Source organism: Canis lupus, chromosome 26 (genome assembly GCF_011100685.1).
Source record: "Canis lupus familiaris isolate Mischka breed German Shepherd chromosome 26, alternate assembly UU_Cfam_GSD_1.0, whole genome shotgun sequence".
Classification (NCBI taxonomy): Eukaryota; Metazoa; Chordata; class Mammalia; order Carnivora; family Canidae; genus Canis; species Canis lupus.
The window spans coordinates 10,992,669-11,018,429 of record NC_049247.1 but is presented as its reverse complement, the minus strand read 5'-3'; the positions used below and the strand labels follow the sequence as shown (position 1 = coordinate 11,018,429).

At 53.1% G+C, this 25,761-nt stretch overlaps 1 protein-coding gene across 4 annotated transcripts; it reads left to right on the top strand.

The window, feature by feature from the left end:
- Positions 1–578: 578 nt before the first annotated feature.
- SLC8B1 (solute carrier family 8 member B1) lies at positions 579–25,761 on the top strand. Of its 4 annotated transcripts, XM_038575174.1 has the most exons (18): positions 579–708; positions 1,080–1,207; positions 2,417–2,666; positions 8,332–8,484; positions 8,591–8,643; positions 8,774–8,831; positions 8,980–9,085; positions 9,169–9,336; positions 10,271–10,378; positions 11,508–11,561; positions 11,795–11,925; positions 14,279–14,420; positions 17,599–17,720; positions 19,644–19,797; positions 20,508–20,588; positions 21,976–22,040; positions 24,408–24,524; positions 24,626–24,742. In XM_038575174.1, the coding sequence occupies exons 3-17, from the start codon at positions 2,499–2,501 to the stop codon at positions 24,498–24,500; spliced, it is 1,656 nt and encodes a 551-aa protein (XP_038431102.1). In that variant the 5' UTR covers positions 579–708; positions 1,080–1,207; positions 2,417–2,498; the 3' UTR covers positions 24,501–24,524; positions 24,626–24,742. The 4 variants fall into 4 exon arrangements, with proteins under 4 accessions (XP_038431102.1, XP_038431101.1, XP_038431100.1 ...); XM_038575173.1 differs by lacking the exon at positions 24,408–24,524 and having other exon boundaries at positions 8,813–8,831; positions 24,626–25,761; XM_038575172.1 differs by lacking the exon at positions 24,408–24,524 and having other exon boundaries at positions 24,626–25,761.

Sequence of the window (25,761 nt, the reverse complement as noted above, 5' to 3'; positions counted from 1 at the left end):
AGGCGGGACCCGCCCCTCCGGGGACCTCCCCAGCACCCCTTCTCGCCGCTCATCCCCAGACGCAGCGGGGCACAAACCCTAGTTCCATCCTCTAACGCTCCCTCTTCAGCCTCCTGCCGGCGTTACCCGCTAGGTTTTAATTTTTTTTAAAATTTATTTATGATAGTCACAGAGAGAGAGAGAGGCAGAGACACAGGCAGAGGGAGAAGCAGGCTCCATGCACCGGGAGCCCGACGTGGGATTCGATCCCGGGTCTCCAGGGTCGCGCCCTGGGCCAAAGGCAGGAGCTAAACCGCCGCGCCACCCAGGGATCCCACCCGCTAGGTTTTATCTCAGCTTCCGCTCGAGCTGCAAAAGCCGAACCGACAGGCACTGGAGTGAAAGAAAGTGGCTGGTAGGGAGGACGCCACGGCCCCCCGCGCCCCCCCTCCCGGCACCGGGGCCTCCCCAGAACCGCGCGGGAGCCTGTGCCTTTAAGGGAGGGGGCGGGGCCAGCCCTCGGGGGCGTGTCCGGGGCGAGTCCGGGCGGGCCCGGCGGGGGCGGGGGCGGGGGCGGGGGCGGGGCGCGCGGGGCGGGGCCGGGGAAGTGCTCGGGGCTCTGCCACCCGCGGGGCGCCCGGATCCGCGGCGGCGGGGCGGGGGGCCGGGAAGGCCGCGAGCTCGGCGCGGTGGAGGTGCGGAGCTGGCGGGTCCCAGGCCCGGCCCGAGGTAAGCGGAGCCTTCTCGTCCGGGAGGGCCGGGCGCCGGGACTTCAGCTTCTCCACCTCCGTGAAGGATCGGGGAACAGCGGGGAGCAGCGCCCCGGCGCGGGTCGGACACCTACACGGTGCAGCCGCGGAGAGCGCCACCGCCCCAGCTTCCCGTCCGCGCCGCCCGCTCGGGGGCGCCGGGTCTTCGGAGCGCGGGGCGCGGGCGGGCTCAGGAGGCGCTGCCAAGTGCTCCCTGTGGCTGAGCACCCGGGACTGGCAGCCAACAGAGGGGGCGCGTCCTGATCTCCAAGCCCGCGACGCCTGAGGCGCAAGCATTTATCGAGCTCTTATTTATGCCCCGATGGACCAGCATTTGTCCCCATTTTGCAGACGCGGAATCAGAAGCTCAGAGAGGTGGAGTGACCTCCCCAAGGCCGCACAGCTCCTGCGTGGCTGGGGCTGAAGTGGAAACCTGGTGCCGAGTTTCAGGAACCAACAAAAGAGGGAAAAGTTAACAGGTGAGAAAAGAGCGGTGGGACAGGCCCTTTCTGTTCCTCCATTTCTCTGCTCTTCCTCTGGGGCCTTCTCCACCCCCTCCTGCCCTCAAGTCATTGAGAAATAACTATGCAAAGAATTACAAAAAAAAAAAAATAACGTTGTTTTCTGAACTTTGTGTCTGCTGATGGCAAAAACAAAATGTGCTCGTCCACAGCAGGTGGAAGAGCCCCAAGAACAAAATCGGTGTGCCAAGGACTTGGTTTTTTTTCCTCCAGTTTGAGGTCTTTGGAAGGACTGAAGCTGGTTTTGCCCTGGCAGTGAGGGAAAAGGCAGACGCTAGAATCCAGCTCGGCTCTGCTGCTAACAGCCTGTGTGATTTTGAGCAACTCACTTCCTTCTGGACCTTGATTTCCCCATCAGAGGAGCTGCTGTTGGCTTTGTGACTTCCTTGCCGTGTGACTTTGGGCAGGTTAGGGAACTCCTCTGAGCCCAGCCCTGTCCTCTGTAAGACAGGCAGGTACAATGACACCTCCACGGTCGTCCTGAGGACTAGAGGAGAGATGTAAGGCACAATGGCTGAGCGAGGACATGGACCTGGCTCTGGGCCCAGGTTTGCTCATCTGTGAAATGGAAATAATAACAGTCCCTCCTCTTGGCCGGTTTCAGGAATTAAATGAGGTCATCTTGTGATAAGTGCTTAGCTCACTGTAAGACCCAGAATGGCATTGCTTAGTCGTCTCAAATTGGTGGCCCAAAGGCCAAGTCCACCCCCAGAAATATGTTTCTATAGTTTTGAGGGCTTGCCAGCTCCCCACCACTGCTCGCTTCTGGTATTTATTTCACTTAGCTGGCCCCCCGGAGCTGAAATCTGTGGAGTTCCTGGATTCATCCTTCCAGCCCGGATATTCCAGTCTCAGGCTAGGGGGTGGGTGTGGGTGGGAGAGGCCTGCATCTCCATGGAGACACTATCGGGTACTTAGGAAGGAGGGCATAACTAATCCGCAGGCTGAAGTGGGGGGGGGGGGGTGGCGGGGGGGGGGGGGGGGGGGGAGCCTGGGGCCCTCCACAGAGCCTCCACCAGGAATGCGGTTCTACACTTGGCTTTCCTTTGTAGGGTTGGGATAGGGAGGGAGGGCAGTTTCCTCAACTGGAAAACTTTTCAGTCCCTTCGTGCACAGGCCTAGGCTCTTTGGTGACGCTGTCCCTCCTTGTCACCTCACTCTCTACAGGCCTCCGGAGCTACGGGTTGTTTGGAAGTGAAACACTGCGGAAGGGGAAGCAGAGAGTGAGGGCCGGCCTCCTTGGGGGCTGATGGCCAGCAGACAGCTGAATCTGCAGCGGGTGCTGAGTTTGTTCTGTGTGCTGCTGATGGTGGAGACGGTGTCCGGGGCCAGGGGCTCACTTACAGAGGCCCACATCGGCCCCCAGTTTTCAGCCTCAGGTGTGAACCAGACACCCATGGATGATGTGAGCATCCAGGTAGGAAGAGGGCATCAGGTGCGGGTGTATTCATCCAGTCAACAAATATTTCCTGAGCATCTACTATGTGCCAGGCACTGAGCTGAGCCCTGGGGTCTACCAGGGAACAACATAGACAAAGATCCCTGCCTTCATGGAGCTAACAGTCTTCTGGGGGGATGGAAGAAGCACAGTAATAAATTCAGGTGGTAAAATGTTAAGTGTTTTGCCAATTACCTCTCTGGGTGGGAGCTGTGATGGGGAAGGTGTATTTCCAATGATTTCAGAGTCAGTGGTCACAGGTGGCTTCTGTGAAGAAGTGATCTCTGAGCCAAGCCCTGAATGGAAAAAGGAAAATCACTTATACAGACATCTGGAAAAAGAACATTCCAGGCAAGTTTGCTAGTCTGTCTCCAGGAGAGACTAGCAAGTGCAAAGACCCTGAGGCAGCAGCAAGCTTAGTATGCCCCTGGAGCAGTGAGGAGGCCAGAATGGCTAGAACAGGGTGAATGAGGGAGAGAATGTTAAGAGATGAGGAGATGGGGATGAAGAGGTAATTGGTGGTCAGATTACAAAAGGCTTATAGGCTGAGACTAGGAGATGATATTTGTTTACAATAGTTGGGGGCCGTGGAGGGTTTTGAGCAGAGGGATGTCAAAATCTGATTTATCTCTTCAAAGAAGCTCTCTGGCTTCTCTAGGGAGAATGAATTGAGAGGAGCAAGGGTGGCCGCAGGGAGACCAGTGGGGGCTTTTGCAGTTATCTAGGTGAGTGGTGGTGGTGGTTGGGGATAGGAAGGGATTGGAGGGATTTAAGATAAATATTGGTGGCACAACGAGCGAGAGGTACTGATGGGTTAGACAGAAGGGCATGGTGGTAGAGTAGAAGAGAGATTTTGGAGGGGGGGGTTAGAGGGTGGATAGTGGTGCTGTTGACTTGGATGTATGGAGGGAGGAAGAATGGGACCATCTTGGTGAGAGGCAGGAAGTCTTCCTCCCAAGGCAGAGAGGGGATAGGTCACTGAGACAGGCCGTGGGAACTTGAATCACACCATTCTGATGTCTGTAAGCAGAGGACAGGTCACAGTGAAGCCTGAGTTAAAGACTGAAGGCAGGGGACTGCTCACTATGACCCTCTGGAGTCCCTTCCACCTGCAAGGGCCTGGAGATCCTTCCATTCCCCATTCCCAGGAGAATGGAGTAACAGGCTCCACCCCCCCACCCCCCACTTGACCTGAAGGGCTGAGTGTTTGGTGCCCATGCCAACTTTGTGGGGCTGCAAAGTACCTTCATGCCTACCTTCAGAGGCTGGTGAACGGGTCATTATACCCATTTTATAGAAGAGAAAGTGGTTAGTGGTTACTGTGGTCATAAAATTCACTGCTACCTCTCCAAGGAGAGGGGCATGCTCCTCGGGGCAGGAAGACTGCGGTAGTCTGTGGCTTGTGCCAGATAATCTCTGAGTTATTGAGCACTTAGGCCAGTGCTGCGTCAAGCTCAACAAATTCTCCCCTAAACCTCCAGTGATGGGTCTAAACATCTCTGTGCTGTAGATCAGGGTGCTAAGGTTTAGGGAGGGGAAGCTGGCCAGAGCCAGGAGAGGGCCAAATATTTCCCTGGGTGTCCTTAGTGACTCAGGGAAGAGGATGAGAAGGGAACAGGGAAGAGCTGAAAAGTCACCCACCCCAGACTCAGAGCAGTGCCATGTAACTACACCACCCAGGGCAGAGAGCTGGGGACAGGTGGTGGTGGGCCTTGGCAGGGGTGGTGGAGGGGCGGGCATGACCCCCTCAGGATGGGTGCAGGGAGGATGCAGAGGAATGTGATCCTGGAGGCTGACTGGGGGACCTGCCTTGCTAGCTCACGCTGCTGTCAGGGAGATGGAGACAAGCTGGGGTGGGAGTGTCTCCCTGCATCCATCCTGGCTGACCCTGAGGATGGAAGGAGAGCAGGCAGGAAGAGGCTACCCTTGCCGAGTTGGGCTGTTTCCCCAGGAGCTTCAGCTAGTAACTTTCAGGCAGAGCTGAGTTTGAGGGGTGGGCTATATGCCCTTGGGCAAGTCACTTTGCCTCTCTGTGCCTCAGTTTTCTAATCTGTTAAGTGGAAAGAATTGTGCCGACCTCCGGGGCCTGTCATGAAGACTGAGTGAGACAGTGCCCAACACAGTGTGTGGCAAAACAGTTATGAGGACCTCCTGTGTGCCAGGCACTGGGCAAGACCTTGGCAGGAGAGGTAGACACTACAGAAGTCTATGATCCTACAAATAACTGGAGATTTCAAAACACATAAGTACTTGGAAGGAGAGGACCTGGGGTGGTGAGAATTTATAACTGGGGGATCTACCATAGGCTGGAGGTGGTTAGGGAAGACTTCCTAGAGGAAGCATCTGGAACTGAGGATTGGAGGATGAACATGGATTAATGAGGACAGATGGAATGGGGTACCGGGCCGAAGGGACGGCAGGGGCCGTAAGTACACCGGGCTCGGTGTTGCATCGGCAGAGAGCCAGGGGGCAGGACTGGGGTGATGGCCAGAGAGTTCAGAGTCCAGTAATCTCACCTGCCGCATGGTGTTGGTGGGAGTTCAGAGAGGGCTGAAGGGTGTGGAGCCCCACGATTTGACAGTTATTTCTCTTTAAATTATGGTGAAATATACATAACATAAACTTCACTATCTGTGAACTTTTTCTGTGTGCTGTTCGGTGGCATTAGCACGTTCACACTGTCATGCGGCCGTCCCCGCGATCCACCTCCAGAACTCTTCAATCTTGCGAAACCGAGATTCCATTAAATGAGAACTCCCCATGTCCTCCTCCCCCCACCCCTGCTTTCTGCTTCAGGTCTCCAGGAGTTTGACTAGTCCAGGTACCTCCTATCAATAGAGCTAATGGGTGTTTGTGTTTTGGTGACTGGCTTATTGCACTGAGCATAGTGTTCTCTATTACGGCTGCCCAGAAGGTTCATCCGTGTAGCACGTGTCAGAACTCCCTTCCCTAAAGGCTGAGTAATGGTCTGCCGTATGGATATGCCACATCTTGTTCATCCATTCATCATCCCTCAGGGACATTCCAGTGGCTTCTGATCCTTTTGGCTGTTGTGAACATGGGCATGCACATTTTCTCTCTGAGACCTGGCTTTCTGTTCTTTTTGGTATATACCCAGAAGCGGGTTTACTGGATCATAGGATAATTCTACTTTTTCCCACTGTTACCGAGAAGGAATGGACATCCAGCACTTTGCAAGTGTAAGGCCTACAACACAATGAGTCAGCTTACATATATTGTAAAACGGTGACCATAGCCTGGTTAATATATCTCATCTCGTATAGATATTTTATTTACTTTTTGTTTATTTTTTAAGATTTTATTTCTTTGTTTATGGGAGACACAGAGAGAGGCAGAGACACAGAGAGAGGAAGAAGCAGGCTCTTTGCAGGAAGCCGGATGGGGGGGCTCAATCCCAGGACCCTGTCACGAAGCTGAAGACAGACACTCAACCACTGAGCCACCCAGGTGCCCCGATATTTTTTTTAAAAAAAAGAAAAAAATTTTTCCCCTCATGATGAGAACTCTTACGATATATCGTCCTAACAGCTTTCATACCTACCAGAGAGCAGCTCTAACCGGTCACCGTGCTGTGCGTTACATCCCTGTACTGGTAACTCTCTTCAATTTTGGGGGGGAATCGCCGTGTTTTTTTCCCCACAGCCCCGCACCACTTGGCATTCCCACCAGCAGTGCACAGGGGCTCTGACTCCTCCCCATCCCGGCCAATACTTGCTATTTTCTGGCTTTCCTTTATATAGTAGCTATCCTAATGGGCGTGAGGTGGTATTTACAAAGCGTTTAACAGAAAGTTTGAGAAGGGGGAGGGACCTCTCCAGGCAGAGGAGGACAATGCTTAAGCAAATGCATGACATGACGATGGATAAATATCCATTATATAGAGCGCTGCTTCGGCAAGTCAATAAGAAGAAGCAAACATTCCAAGAGAAAAGGCTGGCAGTTCGAAGGAATACAGATGGCCATCAGCACACGAGAAGGGCACTGACAAGTAACCAGGGGCTTGCAATTGAACAGTGAGGAGGTTCCTACCACCTCGGCCTGGACAAGGCTTAGTGGCAGGTGCAGGTGCGAGTGTGTATAAGTGAGGTTTGAGGGAGTGTATTTTGGCAGAACCCATCAAATGTCTAAGCTACTTGTCCTTTAGCAAGAGGGATGGGTCCAGCCCGTATCTTTTGGATGCTACCATTTTGGTGGGTTTCTGTTGACTTCTAGTTGCCAGCATCTTTTTCCAGAACTGCCCATAAGCATGGTAGGCAGGAAGTGCCTACATGGGAGGCAGGTGAGGATGCTCCTCAGCATCCTCACCTGATGTCCAATAGGAGTCGGTGTATAAATACCACAGCTCCCTTGCCCCTGGGATTACTAGCCCTGGGAGGGCTGTCCCAATCTGGCCTCGCTGGCCTTCCTCCTCCCATGGCCCCATTGTGATGCTTGTATTTCATACACTTCCCAAACATGTACTTACTCATAAATTCTTGTTTCTGGGGGAACCCAGACTATGATGCACTCTGACTCAGTACTTTTACTTCTAGAATTCTCTTTTTCAAAATATCCTCACATGCACTCAGAGAGTCAGTCATGTGAAAGGATGTTTGTTGCTGGGAATACTAAAAAATCGGGCGATATGCCCACCGCTGGGGAAATGTTACCCTTCCCCCCTGGCTGCCTCTCATGTGTCATTCAGGGCATGAAATGTTCCCCTGATGTTTAAAGGACTCTACAGGAGGGATGCCTGGGTGGCTCAGTGATTGAGCATCTGCCTTTGGCTCAGGGCATGATCCTGGGGTCCTGGGATCAAGTCCCACATTGGGGTCCCCACGGGAAGCCTGCTTCTCCCTTTGCCTATGTCTCTGCCTCTCTCTGTGTCTCCCATGAATAAATAAATAAAATCTTTAAAAAAAAAAGACTACAGGGAGTCCACAGGGAGTGTGATGGCTAAGGACAGGGTTCTAGAACCTCAAACCAATTGGATTCCAACCCTGTCTACCACTGAGGGGACCCAGGACATGACCTTAGTCTCCTTATCTGTGTATGGGGTGTGATAATAGTCTCTTCCTTGCAAGACTGTGAGACAGATTAATTGAGATAACATTTTAAGGTCCTAGCACTGTGCCTGGCATATAGAAATTACTCATAATGCTTTGACTTTTATCACCTTCCTCATCATTACATGTACCAATATATTAATAGATGGCATTTAGATGAAGTGGTAAAAGGGAATTATAGAAACAAGAGATTTGAGGTGGATCCATTTCCGTAAAACAAAACCAACTGTGTAATAGGTTGTATATACAAGGTCGTTATGCCCGTACAGGGCCTCTGGAAACTGATCGTGGTAGGAATTTTGGACAGAGGTGGAATTATGGGGGTAGGGATGAGAAAGGGGAATTTAGAAATCTTTATATATTGTTTGGTTTTTGTTTTGGGAAACAAAGACGTATTCGTGAATTAGTTGTGTAAACAACTTTATTAAAAAAATTAAAGTGCACAGTTGACACTTGGAGGGTGTTGGGGGTGCTTAGGGGTTGGGCTGAAGGAGGTGGTCTTCAGCTACTTACAAGGTCCTGGTCCAGCTGCCCTCAGGGTGTTGACCCCTGACGCCCCCCTCCATCCCTTCCTGCAGTGTCGTGAGGTGTGCAGCCTGAATGTCTCTGACCGTTGTGACTTCGTCCGGACCACCCCTGACTGCCGCAGCCAAGGGGGTTACCTGAATTACCTCGAAGGCATCTTCTGCAGCTTCCCACCTCACCTCCTCCCTCTGGCCATCACACTCTATGTGAGGCCCTGGCCCAGGGGTTAGGGGCTGAGCGGGGCTGGTGGCCCAAGTTGGACCTAACCGTTCCCTTCCCGCTCTGCACCCCCTCACCCCCCACCCCCCACAGGCTTTCTGGCTGTTTTACCTGTTTCTGATTCTGGGAGTCACCGCAGCAAAGTTGTGAGTGTGGCCTTGGGCTCACATCCGGCTTATAGATGGGAACAGAGTCCCCGGGAGGCTGGCATTCGGGTGACCCCGGGTTTAGGGGAAGGATGGCCGTGAAGGCACACAGTTTGCTTTTCCTCCGTAGCTTCTGCCCTAACTTGTCTGCCATCTCCACCACGCTCAGGCTCTCCCACAATGTGGCAGTATCCTTTAGTCCCAGGCCTGGGCCCCGGAGGCCGGAGGGCGGCTGGAGGGGTGGCTGGGAGACGGGGTGGCGACTTGTGGCCCCGGAAAGGTCGGGCCGGGGCCCCTGCTCTGCTGCTCTGTGTCCCCTTGACATGCTCCCCCCATGGCGTCACCTTCCTGGCGTTTGGGAACGGCGCCCCTGACATCTTCAGCGCCCTGGTGGCTTTCTCGGATCCGCGCACAGCTGGCCTGGCCTTTGGGGCGCTGTTTGGTAAGAGCGGGGGCAGCAGGAGCAGGCGGTGGGGCAGCGGGAGTGGCCACGGGGCGGGCTGAGCTCGGCGTCTCGTCATCCAGGTGCTGGTGTGCTGGTTACCACCGTGGTGGCCGGTGGCATCGCCATCCTGCGCCCCTTCACCGCCGCCTCCAGGCCCTTTCTCAGAGACATCATTTTCTACATGGTAGCCGTGCTCCTGACCTTCACCGCGCTCTACCTCGGCAGGGTCACGCTGGCATGGGCCCTGGGTGAGCAGCCACAGGGTTAGGCAGGGTCATCCCGGGGCTGCCAGGTGGGAGGCCGGGGGGCGGGGTGGGGAGGACACGGGCAGGTGGCCAGCAGGACAGAGTCACTTTTGGTTCCAAGTGAGGGAAACTCTACTCAAAGCTGGCTTGAGCCAAAAAGGGGAACATATGGTTGAGATAACCAAAAGGGCAGGGTTTTGGAGACTGGGGTGATGTTCTGGATTTTCAAAATGTCACATTTTAACAAGCAGTGTAGCCAGGTTGCTGACTGTGGCTAGCAGGGTCCCTGCAGTGTACACTCTCCACTCGTGATCCATGGATAGAGGCACAGTTCACAGAGGGTTATGGAAACCACCGAGGGACACTGGGATGCAGGGATGTCCAGGGATCCACCGGGGACCAGCAACAGTAGGAGCCCTGAGAGGCAAGGGGTTGGTGGCCAGAGCCTAGCGAGGACTGGAGGCCTAGACCTAGTGCCACCAAGCACAGGCGACAGTCACAGAGGATCCCAGGTTCTGCCTGGGACAGGGCCCACACCAGGGAGGCAGCCTGGAGAAAGTACCACAGACTCTCTCTTGCTGCCTTCTGATTTGTCATCAGGCCCCTTTGAGCCAAACCCAGTGTAGCCAGAGCTCAGGGCACAGAGTGGGACACCAACCCTTAGCACCTGAATAGGGTCCTGGAGGCCCCTGTCTGTGCCAGGTATTACCTCTTTGATTGCCAGATTATGGGGGGCAGGAAGGGAAGACAGGCCAAGGAGAAGCAGGGTAGCGGGCAGGCGGGGGGGCGCTCTAGGAAATGGCCAGTTACCTACTGGTACTGGGCTAGGCCAACACAGACCACCACCACCAGGCACCAGCAATAGAACTGACAGTGCTTGTTCTCTGGGGCTGTGGCCAGGACGCCACTTGGTGACGGCTTGCACCCTTGTCTGCAGGTTACCTAGGCTTGTACGTGTTTTATGTGCTCACTGTGGTTCTCTGCACCTGGATCTACCGATGGCAGCGGAGGAGATCCCTGGTCTACTCCATGCCAGGTACTCCAGGTAAGGGTCTGAACTGAGCTCCCAAGGGAGGCCAGTGGGGGCTGGCACCCTCTGCGCCCTTCACTACTCCCTTACATCTCTGGAGGCCAACGTCATTGTCCATCTCCTCTTTGTGCTTTTTCTGCTTGTTTTACCAAGGTCCCACCTGAATACTTTTGTTTGTGCTGATTTCACTTTCATCCTCAGTTTGTCCGGTTTCACCGGCTCTTCCTCCTCCATGCTCTTTCCAGGGCAACATCTGGCTAAGGGCTGTCACTGCTAACATCCGGTAACGATCCCCCTTCCCCCGGGTTTGAGCCCAAATGCCTCCATATACACCAATAGGTGTACACACGAACACACATGCCTACATAGCACACACACATACAAATACATGTGTGCACAAATAGGTGCAGGCACACACCTACATGACACACAGACGTACAGATATACACATGCACAAGTATATATACATACATACCACACACATACGCAAATCCATATACAACACATGTACGAACATACACAATTGACTGGTGAACAACGTGCAGGTGCCAGTGACTCCCCCTACAGGAAGTCTGCTGTGATTTTTCCTCTCCTCCCCTCTGTCAACTGAGCCTTCAGGGTTCAGCACAGATCACGCCTGTGTTGTCTTCTAGACCCATCGTAGCCCATCAGGCTGGAAGAAAAGGAGAAATGAGTCCTGGAGAGAGGCCTAAAGTCACATAAAGGCAGGATGGGGACTAGCAATGAAAAAGACTATTTTCCTTTTAGGCCCCTCTTTGCTGGGCTCAGGCTGAGGACTTCCGAGAAAAGTTTCAGACTGAAAAAGAAAAATACGATGGGGTCCAAATTCTGAAAAGTACAAAATGGAAGTCAGCAAATGTTTGAATTGTGTCTTCGAATGTGCTTGTTAAATTTGGCTTTGTAGCTACATCATCACATCTGAAGATGTTTTTTGAGTTAGACTCTCTCACTCAATAAGAATCCTGAGCATTCCTGGGGATTGCTGAGAAATGCAACGTCCGGAGGGCCCAGACACTTGCACCCTGAGAGCAGCCCTGGCCCTGAGGGGTCCTGCCCTGGCCTGGTGGTGACGAGGGTCTAGGCCTCTTAGCTGGCTCGTGTCACATACCCCTCTCTTCTACAGAAATGCTCTCAGATTCTGAGGAGGAACCAGTGTCTTCCAACAGCTATGACTACAGTGAGTCTGGACTCTGTGCCCAGCGAGGGTGGGGGCACCAGGGCAGGGCTGGGGGCACGGAGTGGGGAGATGGGGTCCATGAAAGCAGCCTCACCTCCCATTGCACAACTGTTGAGCCAGGCCCTGGGCTGTTCCTTCTTCCAGAGGTTTGGCAGGATTTGGGGGAGCAGAGAGGGTCTCCTGGAGGCTGAGCCCGCCCTGGACACATGTCCCTCTCCCCCTTGTACGCCCAGGTGAAGAGTACCGGCCACTGCTCTTCTACCAGGAGACTACGGCTCAGCTCCTGGCCCAGGCCCTCAACCCCCTGGATTACAGGAAGTGGAGGAACAAGCCGGTGTCCTGGAGGGTCCTCAAGGTGTTCAAGGTAGGAGGGGGGACCCTGGAGCCAGGCTCAGGGTTCCTTGACAGCAGCAGGACAGTGGCCACTCAACCATCTCCAGCTCAGTGAGAGGAGAGGGGCCAGGGTCTGCTGAGACCCTCTCAGAATAGATGACCTGGGACTTGATAGGGAAATCGAATTATAGTTTGGCTGATGGCCTGCCCTGCCCCCCATGGAGGAAGGATTACATCTGGGACAGAGGGAGAGAGGAAGGAACCCCTCCTGACTTGGTGAGGGGGGCCCTGGGGCTGGGATGAGGGAGTAGGTCAAGGGGAGTTCAAATGAGGACAAGATTGGATTGTTCTGACCATTTGCTGCTTTCATGGGCTGAAGTTTCCTGAGGATTAGATCCTAGTGGGGTGCCCAGGCCAGTTTATGGAAGGCACAGCTGTAGCTGCCTTCCACCAACCAGAACAGAAGAGACAGGGGTCTCACCTCACAGCCCTTATCTCCTCCTGGACATAACTGGAAGTGACCAACATGAATAGGTTTTAGGCTTCCTCAGTCAGAGAGGGGGGCAAATAATGGAACTATATTTGTACTCCACACTGGCTCTGGCAGCATGATGACCTTGGGCCTCTCTGAGCCTCAGTCTCCTCCACTATGAAATGCAGAGAATGATAGTGCCTTCCTTCTGGTGTGGTCGTATTTATAAGTTATTGAGGCAACAATGCTGTGTAACAAACAACCCCCCAAATCGCCCTGACGTACAAGTGACACTATTTTCTCTCGTTTGTCTGGAGGGACTGTACTTCATTCAGGCTGTGTTTGGAGGCTCAGGTCTGCCCAATATCTCATTCTGGGGTCACTGGGTACTTGGGGGTGTGCCCTTGTCTTGGCACAAGAGGCCAAAGCAAACTTCACAAGCACATTTTAAGTCTCTACTCCTGTCGCACTCCCCAACCGCCCACTGGCTGGAGCTAGTCACCTGGCCTCGTTCAACATCAGTGAGGCAGGAAAATATATTCTGCAGACTCTAATCACTTGACAGAGTATGTGGGCGTTTAACTGTGTTGCAGGAAGGAATTGTGAACAGTAGCAGGCCTCTTACAGTCATTGTGACAATTTAATAAAAACTAATGTGTGAAAGGCTGAGTACGATGCCAAACAGCCATGCCTCATTTCATCGCACTTGGCTTTACTAAGCTTCGCAGACACTGCGTCTTTTACAGATTGAAGGTTTGTGGCCACCCTGCATTAAGCAGGTCCACTGGCACCACTTTTCCAAAAGCATTTGCTTATGCCATGTCCCCGTGTTACATTCTGGTGTTTCCTGCAATATTTCAAACTTTTTGCTACTACTATATTGGTCGTGGTGATCTGGGATCGGTGATTACACCTTGCTGGAAGCTCAGATGATGGTTAGCATGTTTTAGCAATAAAGTATTTTTTAATTAAGGAATGCACATTTTTTGAGACACCATGCTACACACTTACTAGACAGTGTCACATAAATGTAACTTGTATATGCACTGGGAAACCACAAAATTCATTTGACTCGCTTTATTGCAACATGCGCTTTACTGAGGTGGTTTGGAGGTGAACCCATGATGTCTCGGAGGCTTGCGTGTAGTGAGGGCTCCATCCATGTTATTGTTAATTTAGTTATTGGCTGGGACCACAAGGTGTGGAGTCCATTGGAGCTGGCCTTGTATTCCAGCTTCATGTCCCTTTCTGTGTGTCTTTGGAAATATTCCTTAACCTCTCTGAGCCTCGCTTTCTTTTTCCAGAAGGTGAGAAAAATAATAGTTCCTATGCACGGGGTTGTGTGGTCAGGAGTAGTGGATGAGGTGCCGTGGTCAGCTGAGTAATGGCCCCCCCAAAGATGTCCATGTCCTGATCCCCTGAAACGTGACTATGTTACCTTCATGGCAAAAGGGATTTGCAGGTGTGATGAGGGTCTAGAGATGCAGAGCGTCTCCTGGATTATCCGGGTGGGCCTGATGTCATCACAAGGGTCCTAATAGGGAAAGACAGGGGGCAGGGGGGCAGAGTCCGAGGAGATGTGATCCCAGAAGCCCAGCTGGGAGTGACTGGGGGCTACAAGCCAGGAGTGCAGGTGGCCCTGGAAGCTGGAACAGGAGCGCGGCCCTGCCAACCCCTTGGTGTTGGGACGCTGTTCCCCAGAGCTCTAAGGGAATACATTTGTGTTGCGGAAGGCACTGTTTTGGGCTTGTGTTCCAGCAGCAGGAGGTGACTACTTCGGGGGCTTGGCCTGGGCCTGCCCAGAGCCCGTGCCTCAGCCACAAGAGCCACATTCTTGCATAACTGAGCGCAGGGTGCCTCCAGCCCGGCGCACCTCCCTGGTGACACCCTCCCGCCTTGGCACACTTGACAGCTGCCCGTGGAGTTTCTGCTGCTGCTCACCGTCCCCGTCGTGGATCCTGACAAGGAGGATGGGAACTGGAAGCGGCCCCTCAACTGCCTGCACCTGGTGATCAGCCCGCTGGTCTTGGCCCTAACCCTGCAGTCGGGGGCCTGTGAGTATCCCCTCCCCCAGGCTAGCCCACCGTCCTCCTCCTCCCCGCATTCCAGAGTTTTCTTCTCAACCACACCTGGGCCCAGGGCTGGAGGCAGAATCCTGGGCAAACAGCAGGCGCTGAATATATGCTTGGGCCGTAAGGGACACCAGCCGCCCACGCTCCAGTGGCCCAGCGCCACTGGCTGCAGAGGGAGGCTGGGCACGGCTGGCCCTTGGACCAAGTCTAGCCTCTGCTCCTTCGCCTGCGTTACAGTGTTTGCAGATTCCACATCAGAGGGCAGGTCTGGCCTTCCCAAGATCCGGCCCGTTCCTGAGGCAGGATCAGCTGGAGCTGAGAAGGGAGGCCTGATGGAGTGGGGGTGCCCACTGTCCGCATCAGGGCAGCCCTCTCCCTTGCCTATTGGGGCGCCTGGCTGGGGGATTGGAGGTTTTTCTGTTGGCTCCAGGCTGTCTCTGCCCTTTCTGACGTGCTCTGGCTCAAGAAATGCCCAGTGTTGCCAGGCGTCTTCCGGTTCCTGCTGCTTTGCCTCTTCCTGTTGTCTATCTTTATTTATTTTTTATTTTTTTTGGTTATTGTTGTCTATCTTTAATATCTCATGCTGCTGTTCCTCTCTGTCTCCTGGGCACCACCTGGAGGTAGAGGAAGTAGGGCATTGGTGGCAAATGCATGGCTGGGCTCGTCGTTTTTTGCTGTAACAAGGTCAGTAAACTCCCTGTGGGTCCCCTCCCAGATTTATGGGGCAGGCGGGACACTCTGAGAGAGCCCACCAGGGCTCCGGTGACCCCAGAGCCGAGAAGGGTGCCCCCTTAGGGGTGCCAGCTGTCTGGTTCATGCGGCTCTCATTTCCCCGGGCAGGGGCACTGCCGGGGACTCACTTTCATCTCTGTGGCTTCTTAAAAGAGTGGACTCCCAAGCATCAGTCATTCATGAGCCATCTTCTTGATTTTTCTCCCATCGTATACTATTTCTATTTGACGTTTTTCTCAAATCTGCTGTTTTTAAACTTAAATTTATTGAAAAGGAAACTATCACACATGCACCAATAGGAAATTGGCTTCATTGACAATGCATTCAAGGTAACTACAAAGATAAATTCAATAAAAATAACGCATCTGAGCCAGGAGCCCTTGCTCCATAGGGCGTGTAGCAGGTGTTAGAGACGTTACAGACCTATTAGCACCAATGGAGACTCTGAAGGAGAAATCGCTCGCCTGAGATGGGATTCTGACGTGGTAGCGTCTTGTCCACGTTCAGCACCATCTGGTATTAACGGGTCCACACTGGGGAGGTACTGGTTCAGGCTAAAGCATTTGTGACTCCCTTCCGGGCTGAGCCTAAGCAGAGCCTCCCAGCCTCCTCCCTCTCTAGGCGACCCCCAAAGCCATCTTTCTAAAGTGCTGCTTTTCCTATGATATGGTCACTTCTCCACTCAAAGACCTCCATGGCTCCCCGGTGCCTCTTGGTGCAAGTCCCCCCCCTCAGCCATCCTTAAGGCAGCCTCATCATCCTCTAGTCTCTTCTGCTTGGTTCCTTCCCACCCAGCTCTCCCTTCTTCCCCTGCAGCCCTTGTACCTTCTCTTTGCTTATGCCTCATTGTACATCCTCAGTACTTGAAGAAGCCCTTCCCGACCACCCCACACTCCAGCCACCTCCTAAAATTCCCCCAGAACAGGTGTGGCAAAAACAGAGAAAGGGCCCACGCTCGGGTGTCAGGTTCCAAAGCTAGTACCGCTGGTCAGAAATGTGTTCAGTGAAAATTGCCTCCTGCGATTCACACAATGTGTGGTGGACACGACTTTGTGTATCAGCCCCCTCATGTAATTCTTTTTTTTATTTTTATTTTTATTTATTTATGATAGTCACAGAGAAAGAGAGAGGCAGAGACACAGGCAGAGGGAGAAGCAGGCTCCATGCACCGGGAGCCCGATGTGGGATTCGATCCCGGGTCTCCAGGATCGCGCCCTGGGCCAAAGGCAGGCGCTAAACTGCTGCGCCACCCAGGGATCCCCCCCTCATGTAATTCTTATGGCAGCTGACATTGGACAGCCAATGAGCTAGACTGGAAAAGAATAAGAGGAAAGTCTTGATAAAGTGTCTGGGCAGCCAAACCATCCATTGCCTTTGAGACCAGTACTGACTCCCTAGTGTTGAAAAGGGTTGTGTGGAGAATTCTGGAGCATATTGCCTGCCTGTAGGGTTTTCAGGTTTTGAATATTAAGCCTCTGGAACTTTCATAACTTTTTTTTTTAAAAGATTTATTCACTGTGGCTCAGTTGGTTAAGCATCTGCCTTCAGTTTAGGTCATGATCCCAGGGTCCTGGAATCGAGTGCCATGTCAGGCTTCCTGCTCAGCAGAGACAAAGTCTGCTTCTTCCTTTCCCTCTTCCTCTGTGTGCTTGTTTGCTCTGTCTGTCTCTCAAATAAATAAATAAGTCTTAAAAAAAATAAAGATTTATTCATTTATTATTTTGGGGGTGGAGGGGCAGAGGGAGAGGGAAGGAGAAATGTCAAGCAGACTCCCTGCTGAGCATGGAGCCCAATGCAGGACTTGATCCCACGACCCTGAGATCACGACTTGAGCTGAAATCAAGAGTCAAATCCTTAGCTGACTGAGCCACGTGGGTGCCCCCAGAACTTTCATAACTTTTAATGGGTTGGTTTGTGGAGTGGACTTACCAAGAGAGCAGGTGCTGGGCTCCAGGACCGGGGGTAAGGGTTGGGTTTGACTGTACAGTTCATTTAGCTAAGTGATGCCCATCCATTGGCCATGCCTGGCTGGAGGGTGCTGCCTTGAAGCTCAGTTCGAAGAAGCGTCACTATGATGGTTGATTAGTGATGTCTGCCATGGGCCTGGAGGGAACAGTGGTGGTGAGTGGGCTTAGCATTCCCATCCTACCCTCATGGCAAAAGGCTGGGGAGAGTCTATCGTCTGCCTTCTTTCCAATATGGCTAGCTTCTGGGCAAGGGCTCTGACTTTAATTTCCCTGTCCTTCTGAAGTACCTGGGATAGCTCTGGGGACACTGTATGTCCAAACAATTGAGTATAAGTGAGCTTTGTCCCTGGGTCTCTCCACCAGGCCCTCCCACCCATCCTGGGGAAAGGGTGCGTCCTCTGGGAGCTGGGGCCAAGCTGAGGCGGTGCCAAGTCCCAGCTCCCTTTCTTGCCTCTCTGCAGATGGTGTCTATGAGATAGGTGGCCTCGTTCCTGTCTGGGCCGTGGTGGTGATTGCGGGCACAGTCGTGGCTGCCGTGACCTTTTTCGCCACCTCCAACAGCGAGCCTCCCAGGTTTCACTGGGTAAGAATCCTTAGCACTCCAAGGTGGGGCAGAGGGGCACTGGAATCTCCAGGAGGATGTCCGGTTCGTGCCCCTGGGGCAGCCAGGCCAGTAATCACTGTTCGTGATGATGGGTCTTTAAATTCACTTTGAGTAGTTTTGTAACTGTTCGAGGTTCTCTCTCTCTCTTTTTGGTAACAGCTTTTATTTTATTGAGACGTCATTCACATACCATACAATTTGCCTATGTAAAGTATGGGATTCGGTGGGTTTTATTATATTCATAGAGTTGTACAACAGTCACCACTATCAGCTTTAGAGCCTTTCAACACCAAAAAAGAAACCCCATGAATGGGCAGTCGCTCCCCTCGCACCTTCCCCCCCACCCCTGGCCACCGCCAGTCTGCTCTCCAGGTCTGTGAAGTTGCCTGTTGGTGACCTTTTCATATAAATGGGATCATATGATACGTGGTTTTTTGCAACTTTGCATCATGTTTTCAAGGTCCTTGCATATGCACTGGGCAGGGATTAGCGAGTCCCTCCTTTTCATGGCTGACTACCGTCCACTGTACGGATGCAGCACGCTTTGTTTTTCTGTTCATCATTGGTGGACACGGGTTGTTTCTACTCCAGGGATGTTACAAGGAAGACAGCTGTGACATTTGTGTAAAAATTCGTGTCTGGAAAGAGGCTTTGCTTCTCTTGGTGTATTCCTGGGTGAAGCTGCGGGGTCAGACTTATGTTTCTCTTTTTGAGGAACGGCCAGCTTCTTTTCTGCTGCCCTCTCGAGGAAGCTTTCTTTCTTTCTTTCTTTCTTTCTTTCTTTCTTTCTTTTTCTTTTTCTTTTTCTTTTTCTTTTTCTTTTTCTTTTTCTTTTTCTTTTTCTTTTTCTTTTTCTTTTTCTTTTTCTTTTTCTTTTTCTCACAGAGAGAGAGAAGCAGAGACATAGGTAGAGGGAGAAGCAGGCTCCCTGCAGGGAGCCTGATGTGGGACTTGAGCCCAGGACCCTGGCATCACACGCTGAGCCGAAGGCAGACGCTCAACCACTGAGCCACCCAGGTGTCCAGCACCTGTGTTTCTAACAGCCAGGTTCCAGAGATGGAGCGGTCTGGTGTTTGCAGTTGGTTTTTTTTTTTTTTTTTTTTTTTCCATTCTCTCCACCCTGCATTACTCTGAGGAACTTTTAGGCAGTTTATTCAGATTTTACATATTTATTGACTTATTTGAGAGAGAGAACACAAGCAGGGCGAATAGCAGAGGGAGAAGCAGATAGGCAGTTTGTTCAGAATTTACTCTTGAAAGTTCAACTAAAATGTTCATTTTTTACTATTTATTGATAAAAACTCGTAGCTTTCATCTTGAGAAACTGAGTGTGTCAACCCAAAGGAGGTCAAATTTTCAACAAATTGGTGATTTAGAGAAGTTCAGCTGGTGTTTTTACTGGTTTTTGAAGTCTTGGCACACACTCCAAGATGGATGTCCCTTGAGAACCTAATGCTGAGTGAAAGAGGCCAGTCACAAAAGGCCAGTCACGTGTTGTGTGAGGCCGCATCTGTGACGCGTCTAGGACAGGTGAACCCATACAGACAGGAAGCAGAGGGGTAGTGGCCTGGGGCTGGAGGAAGGTTGGGTGGGATGGGGAGTCTCTGCTCCTGGGGATGCAGTTTCTTTCTATGGTCATGGGACAGCATTTGGTCTCTAGACTGGAAGCTGAAGAAAGCTATGTCGAGCTCTTTAATACTGACATTTAATACTAACATTTCATTGAGCAGTTAGTATGTGTTCCCTGAACCTATTAACTCATTTATGTTCATGACAATCTCAGAGGGTACGTACTGTGATCAGCCCAATTTACTGATGAGGAATGGAGACCGTGTCCCTGTTGGGGACCATATCCCTGTTGGGGACTGGCCTTGGTCCCATCAGCACCAATTCTCTCCCCAGCTCTTTGCCTTCCTGGGCTTCCTGACCAGCGCCCTGTGGATCAATGCTGCCGCCACAGAGGTGGTGAACATCTTGCGGTCCCTGGGAGTGGTCTTCAGGCTGAGCAACACTGTCCTGGGGCTTACTCTGCTGGCCTGGGGGAACAGCATAGGAGGTGACTCAGGGTCGGGTGGGGCTCTGGGATGAGTGCAGCCACATTCCCGCTCTTTGCTCCCCTAGCCAGAGCACATGTGCACAGGCCCACTGTTGTTTTGGAATGACCATCACTGGGTATCGTGGTGAGATGGCCTGGATCGTACCCTGGCCAGGAGACTACAGAAGCCCCAGCCTTTCCCCCAGTCTCTAGTGTGTGGACACGTGGCTCCCCAGAGTTCAGGCAGGACATGGAGCCCGTTGCAGCCAACCATGCTGAATGTGTACATGGGTGTGTGACATACACAGGCATTCACACATGCGTACATATCCCCTTCTCTAACTATAGCTGCCAGGTTGGGTTGGCTAAGTTGTGCACTGCACAAGAGCATCCAAACAGGGAGTCAGGTGGGCTAAAATCTAGCTCTCCTTCCACTCACCTTTCTGGGCACCTTTTCTGAATTTGTATAAAGTTGCTGTGCATGCTAGCAGTAATGGTAGGTCACACCCAGAGTTGCCCCTGGTGGGAAAAAATGGGGTAAAAAGCATCCAGGAGGGAATTGTACCATGGGATGCTGTGGCCACAGCACACAGCTAGCTAGTGCAAGGCCCAGATGGGCGTTCATCGGTTTTTGTTGACTGAATGACTGTGGGTAACAATAAGGGGTGAATGACCAAGGAAGGCCAGGGGGAGCCACTCTCCATTCAAGGCCGTCTCTCGTTTCCACACAGATGCCTTCTCAGACTTCACGCTGGCCCGCCAGGGGTACCCACGGATGGCATTCTCTGCCTGTTTCGGCGGCATCATCTTGAGTATCCTTTGTGGGGCTGCCCTCCCCTTGGCACCGGTGGCACAGGCTCCAGCGTTCTGCTCTGTGGCCCACTCCAGGGATTGGCTCTTGCTCTAACACCTGGAGCAGGTTATACAGCTGCAGGGGCGTCAGCTTCCTCATCTGTAAGATGGGTGTGGAGAGGACTGACCTCAGATGGGTTGTCGTAAGGACTGACCGAGGTGAGACAGAAATGTGTGGCACCTGGCAAGCACTCAGTGGGTGGCAGTGGCATTTTCAGTAGATGCCCCATGCTGAGCTTTTGTGTGCCCTACGGGATGCCCGCCTCCTCTTGCTTAGAGACATCATGGTCCATCAATGTTAGGGGTTGGCAAGCCTGTTCTCACAGGGCCAGAGAGTAAATATTTTAGACGTTGTGGGCCACACCAACCTCTTCTGCAACTGCTGGACTCTGCGGTTATAGCGTGAGAACAGCCATAGGCAGTACAGAAATGAATGGGCGTGGCTCTGTTCCAATAAAACTTTATTTAAAAAAGCAGACAGTGGGCCAGATGGGCCTGCAGACTGTAACTTGCCACCTGCCCTGGTCTCTATAGAAAAGACAAGGACAAGCAAGCAGCCTGAGGCTCTGAAAGGAGATAGTCTTGGGTTCCAGTTCTGGCACCACCATGTGCCATCTGTGTGACCTTGGGACTTCGCACACATCTTACTCTCTGCACCCCAACAATCTCGGTAAATTCAGAACAAGTTGGGATGAAGATCGATGGTGGGGTAAGGCACCCAGGACGGTACCTGGCACAGGATGTGTGCCCAACAAACGGTGGGTGTTGCTGGTTGTGAAATAAAGTAATATTCCTTGAAAGCACTTGGAGTCCAGCTCTCCCCTGGCTCCACACGAAAGGGCCTGTGGGGTGAGCCTGGTGCCAAGCGGTGGCTGTGCGGCATGGTGGCAGCGACCGTGAGGTGAGCCTGTGGTTTGTAACTCCCCGCTGGACGGGGCTTTCCTGGGCCCACTGTACCCACTGGGACCTGCTCCTGATCCCTCAGGTTGGGGCTGGAAGGAACAAGCCCCACCTGGAGCAGAGTCCCCCAAACAACACCTAGAGATGGCCTTGACCTCTGCTCTGTCACCAGTCCCCCAAGGGACCATGGGTGGTCACCTCACCTGGCCACAGGGAAGCCAAGTGCTTACCAGGTAGCCAGCACTTCTGTGGCCTCATTCCCTCCTTTCAGACTCAGTGCAAAATGCACACGAGACACTCGCCTTCCTTAAAGGGCTGACACTGGGAGGGCTCTCTTCAGAGAGGGTGTCTTGAGGGTGAGGGTGCGTAGAACATAAGGCAGGCTGATGCGCATGCGGTTGGGGTTGCGGGGTGTCATTCCAGCAAACTTCCTGAGCTGGGCCACAGATATCCTGGTGGGCGTGGGGCTGGGTTGCCTGCTCCAGATCTCCAGGAGCCACACGGACGTGAAGGTGAGCGGCCAGACACTTGTGCCGGGGCCCCTTCTAATGTGGACCCCCCAGGTGGGGGACTTCACATCTCGGCGGGCATCTGCTTGCTGGGGAGGGGCCTTGTCTGAATTTGGGACGAGCCTGATTGGTAGAATGTTTTAAAAATATCTTGCATACAGGGTTGAAAAAAACATGCTGCTTACAAGTTCACAGGGTAACTGGGATGTGGCTCTGGGGAAGGGGCAGGAGGGCTCTGGATTCAGGTACTGGTCCCATCACTCAAGTCTCTTGCTGTGTGACTGTGGGTGAGTTAGGGCATCTCTGGGCCTCAGTCTCCTTGCCCATGAAGTGGAGGTGATGGTCTCCCCCGCCAAGCTTCCTGGGGAGCAAGCATGAGGTGAGGGCCGGGCCAAACATCTTATCCCAGCACTGCCCACGGAGGGCAGACTGAGAGAGGAAACTAAGGCAGCCATAGCAGGTGGGAGCCTGGCAGGTTTGGAGAAGGTTCTGAGACTCATCAAGTGGGGGTTCTCACATGTCCAGGATGCCCCAGGATTTCCTAGGGGAGCATGAGACCTCGGTCCCAGGAATTCAGGAGGTAGGGGGCTGGAAATTTGCATTTTTAAAATAAGTTTAGGGATCCCTGGGTGGCGCAGCGGTTTGGCGCCTGCCTTTGGCCCAGGGCGCGATCCTGGAGACCCGGGATCGAATCCCACATCGGGCTCCTGGTGCATGGAGCCTGCTTCTCCCTCTGCCTGGGTCTCTGCCTCTCTCTCTCTCTGACTATCATAAATAAATAAAAAAAAAATTAAAAAAAAATAAGTTTAAAATAAGTAGATAGGTGGCTTGAGAAAGCCTGTTCTAACAAGGTTGAAAACCCTAAGACCTGCAGGCGCCAGGAGGGTAACCAAACCACCTGGGTGACTCAGGTGGGCTGCACGTGGCCAGATACTCCAGATTTTCTAGAGAAGAAATCAGGAGTCCTAGGGGAACTTTTGCTCGCCTCAAATATTGCACAGGGTGACACCCATTCGACCCACTGGCTGCCAGTTTGCATTGCACATCTGGCATCTCTGTTCTGAAGCACTCGATTCAGAGACCAAAGGAGAGGGAGAGATTGTGACGGGGAGGGGTATGGTTTGCAGCCCCTCGCCCCCACCCTGTGAGAGCACTTGGGGTCTTGTGAGGCTGAAAGATGGTGACGTTAATGGGACCGGTCACCCACTGTCTCTGGGCTCCCACTGTTCAGCTCAGCCAGTGACGGCTCTTGTGGCCTGCTTGTCACTAGCTGGCAGCAGGGCCAGCCTTTGGTGGTGGCCACACCCACAAGCAAATGGCTGCTTACTGACTGCTTGGGAAGTCGTCTTTTTTTTTTTAAGATTTTATTTATTCATGAGAGGCAGAGAGAGAGAGAGGCAGAGGGCGAAGCAGGCTTCCTGTGGGGAGCCCCGTGCAGGACTCAATCCCAGGACCCTGGGACCTGACCCGCAGGCAGCCGCTCAACCACTGAGCCACCCGGTGCTCCGAGAAAGTTTGCTTTTCTTTTCTTTAAATAGACGATCTTTTTTTTCTTGAGGTGGGGAGGGGCCGAGGGAGAAAGATAATCTTAAGCAAAGGCTCAATCTCACAACCCTGAGATCTTGACCTGAGCTAAAATCAAGAGTCAAGAGTCGGATGTCCCACCAACGGAGCCACCCAGGTGCCCTGGAAAGTTTGCTTTCCTAAAAGGTAAACACCATCTGCAAATTTTGTTTATACTCTTCCTGGGTTTAAGAGGTTACTTTCTTTATCAATTCCAGGGAGTTCCAGATAATGAGGCTTTAGGGTTGGCTCCCTGAGGGGCCTATTTCTTCCTTTTTCTTGCTCCTTCTGGTGTGTGTGTGTCCGCGTTCCGCTGCCTTTGTACTGAGTTTAGGAAATGGTCCCCCTGTTAATGAAGTAGGACACATGGCATCAGGCAAGGTCACCATGGAAGGTCTTCAGGGAAAGTCATCACGGAAGGATGGCCACAGGGCTGTGCTGGGTGGAGGACACAGCTTGCTCTTAGACACTGCCTGGTGTGGGATTCCATTTCTGGTTCAGAATTGGTGTGCGGATCTGGATGTGTGTGCACAGACGTCACTGTGTGGGGAGGCAGGATAGGGTATGGTCAAGAGCTTGGACGTCGGTTTGGGCTCTGTCACGCACTCGTGACTGTTTGCTCGTCCATGCATTGGGGGTAATGGCGCCCCCTCGCAGGGGGTGGGAAGGTGAGAGGCTGGCTGGTGCAGGTAAAACACCCGGCACAGCGGCCAGTGTCGATTCTGCCGTGGATGCTAGACAAACGTTAAGTCTGGAAGGAAGAGAAGTGGGAAGAGGACAATTTCACTTCTTTTTGCTCTTCTGTAGGGGGGAGCAGTTTGCAGCATCTGCATGGAACATGTACATGTAACGGACGGTCTCGGTTTCCTAGGGCTGCTAGGACACATGACCTCAAGCTAGGTCGCTCAAAGCATGAACTTCAAGGTGGGACGTGGCCAAAAGGCCCAGTAGTCCTGAACTGGCCCCTGCGGGGGCGACCATCGGGTGGCTGCAGTGACCCGGCCTCTCCCTCTGTTCCCCCACAGCTGGAGCCAGATGGACTGTTGGTGTGGGTCTTGGCGGGCGCCCTGGGCCTCAGCCTCGTCTGCTCCCTGGTCTCAGTCCCCCTGCAGTGCTTCCAGCTGAACAAAGTCTACGGCTTCTTCCTGCTTCTCTTCTACAGCAGCTTCCTCGTCGTGGCCCTGCTGACCGAATTTGGGGTGATTCACTTGAAAAGTGTGTGAGTGACGCCACGTGTCTGGGGCCGCCTAGTGGCCGGGAGATGTCACTGCAGGTGGCCGGAAGGAGGCGCGGCCCGGGGAGGGGGGCTGTGAACCGGGTGGCTCCGGGGGGGGGCTGCGGCCGCCCTGTGCTGGGAGAACAGCCAAGCCTCCTTCTGGAACATCAGAGACCGGGCTGCGCCGTGGGCGGAGCTGCACACAGAGGCTGGCCGTCCTGGGATCATCTGTGGGGCTTCTCAGAGGCCGAGGGCCTTCCCCGCCCGTGTCGCCAGCCCCGCACGGTGTTCCAGGGCCCGTAGTCATGTCCTGCTGCCTTCCTGCATCCTCTCCTCAGGGCTCCAACTGCTGCCAAACCCCGGCTTAGGGTGTCAGGGCAATTCCGATGGTGGGCGGGACACCATGGGCCAAGGACACCCCGGGCCGAGTTCTAGAGCTGCGCCGTCCGGCGGAAATAGAACATGAGACACATACCCGATTTTGAACCTTCTAGTCACGTTAATAAAAGCCAAAGGGCAGGTACTGTATCATACACATTATTCAATGGCTCCAAATATTAGCACAGGGCCCTGGCCCCATCATGGCCACTGTATTGGACGGCACAGCTCTAGACTCTGCTTCTAGAACTGTCTGCTGGCTGCTGGCAAGCTCCTCCGTGCCCTGAACCTTGGGTTTCCTCAGCTGTGAAACAGGAGCCCGTTCGACTGTGCTCTGTGCCTACCTCAGGGGGAGCCCGGGGCTGGGGTTCCAATGCCTGGAAGCTCCAGGGAAGACGGAGTGAGTGCTTCCCGGTGCCTTCCTGCTGTCACTAGCTCTGGACCTGCCTTTTCAAGAAGCAACTCTTCAGTTTGCCCGACTGCCTTACGCCAGCAGCAGCAAGAGGATTCAACTGTCTTTTTTTCCAGTGCAAAAATTATTAAATATTTCAAGTGTCCAAAGCAGCA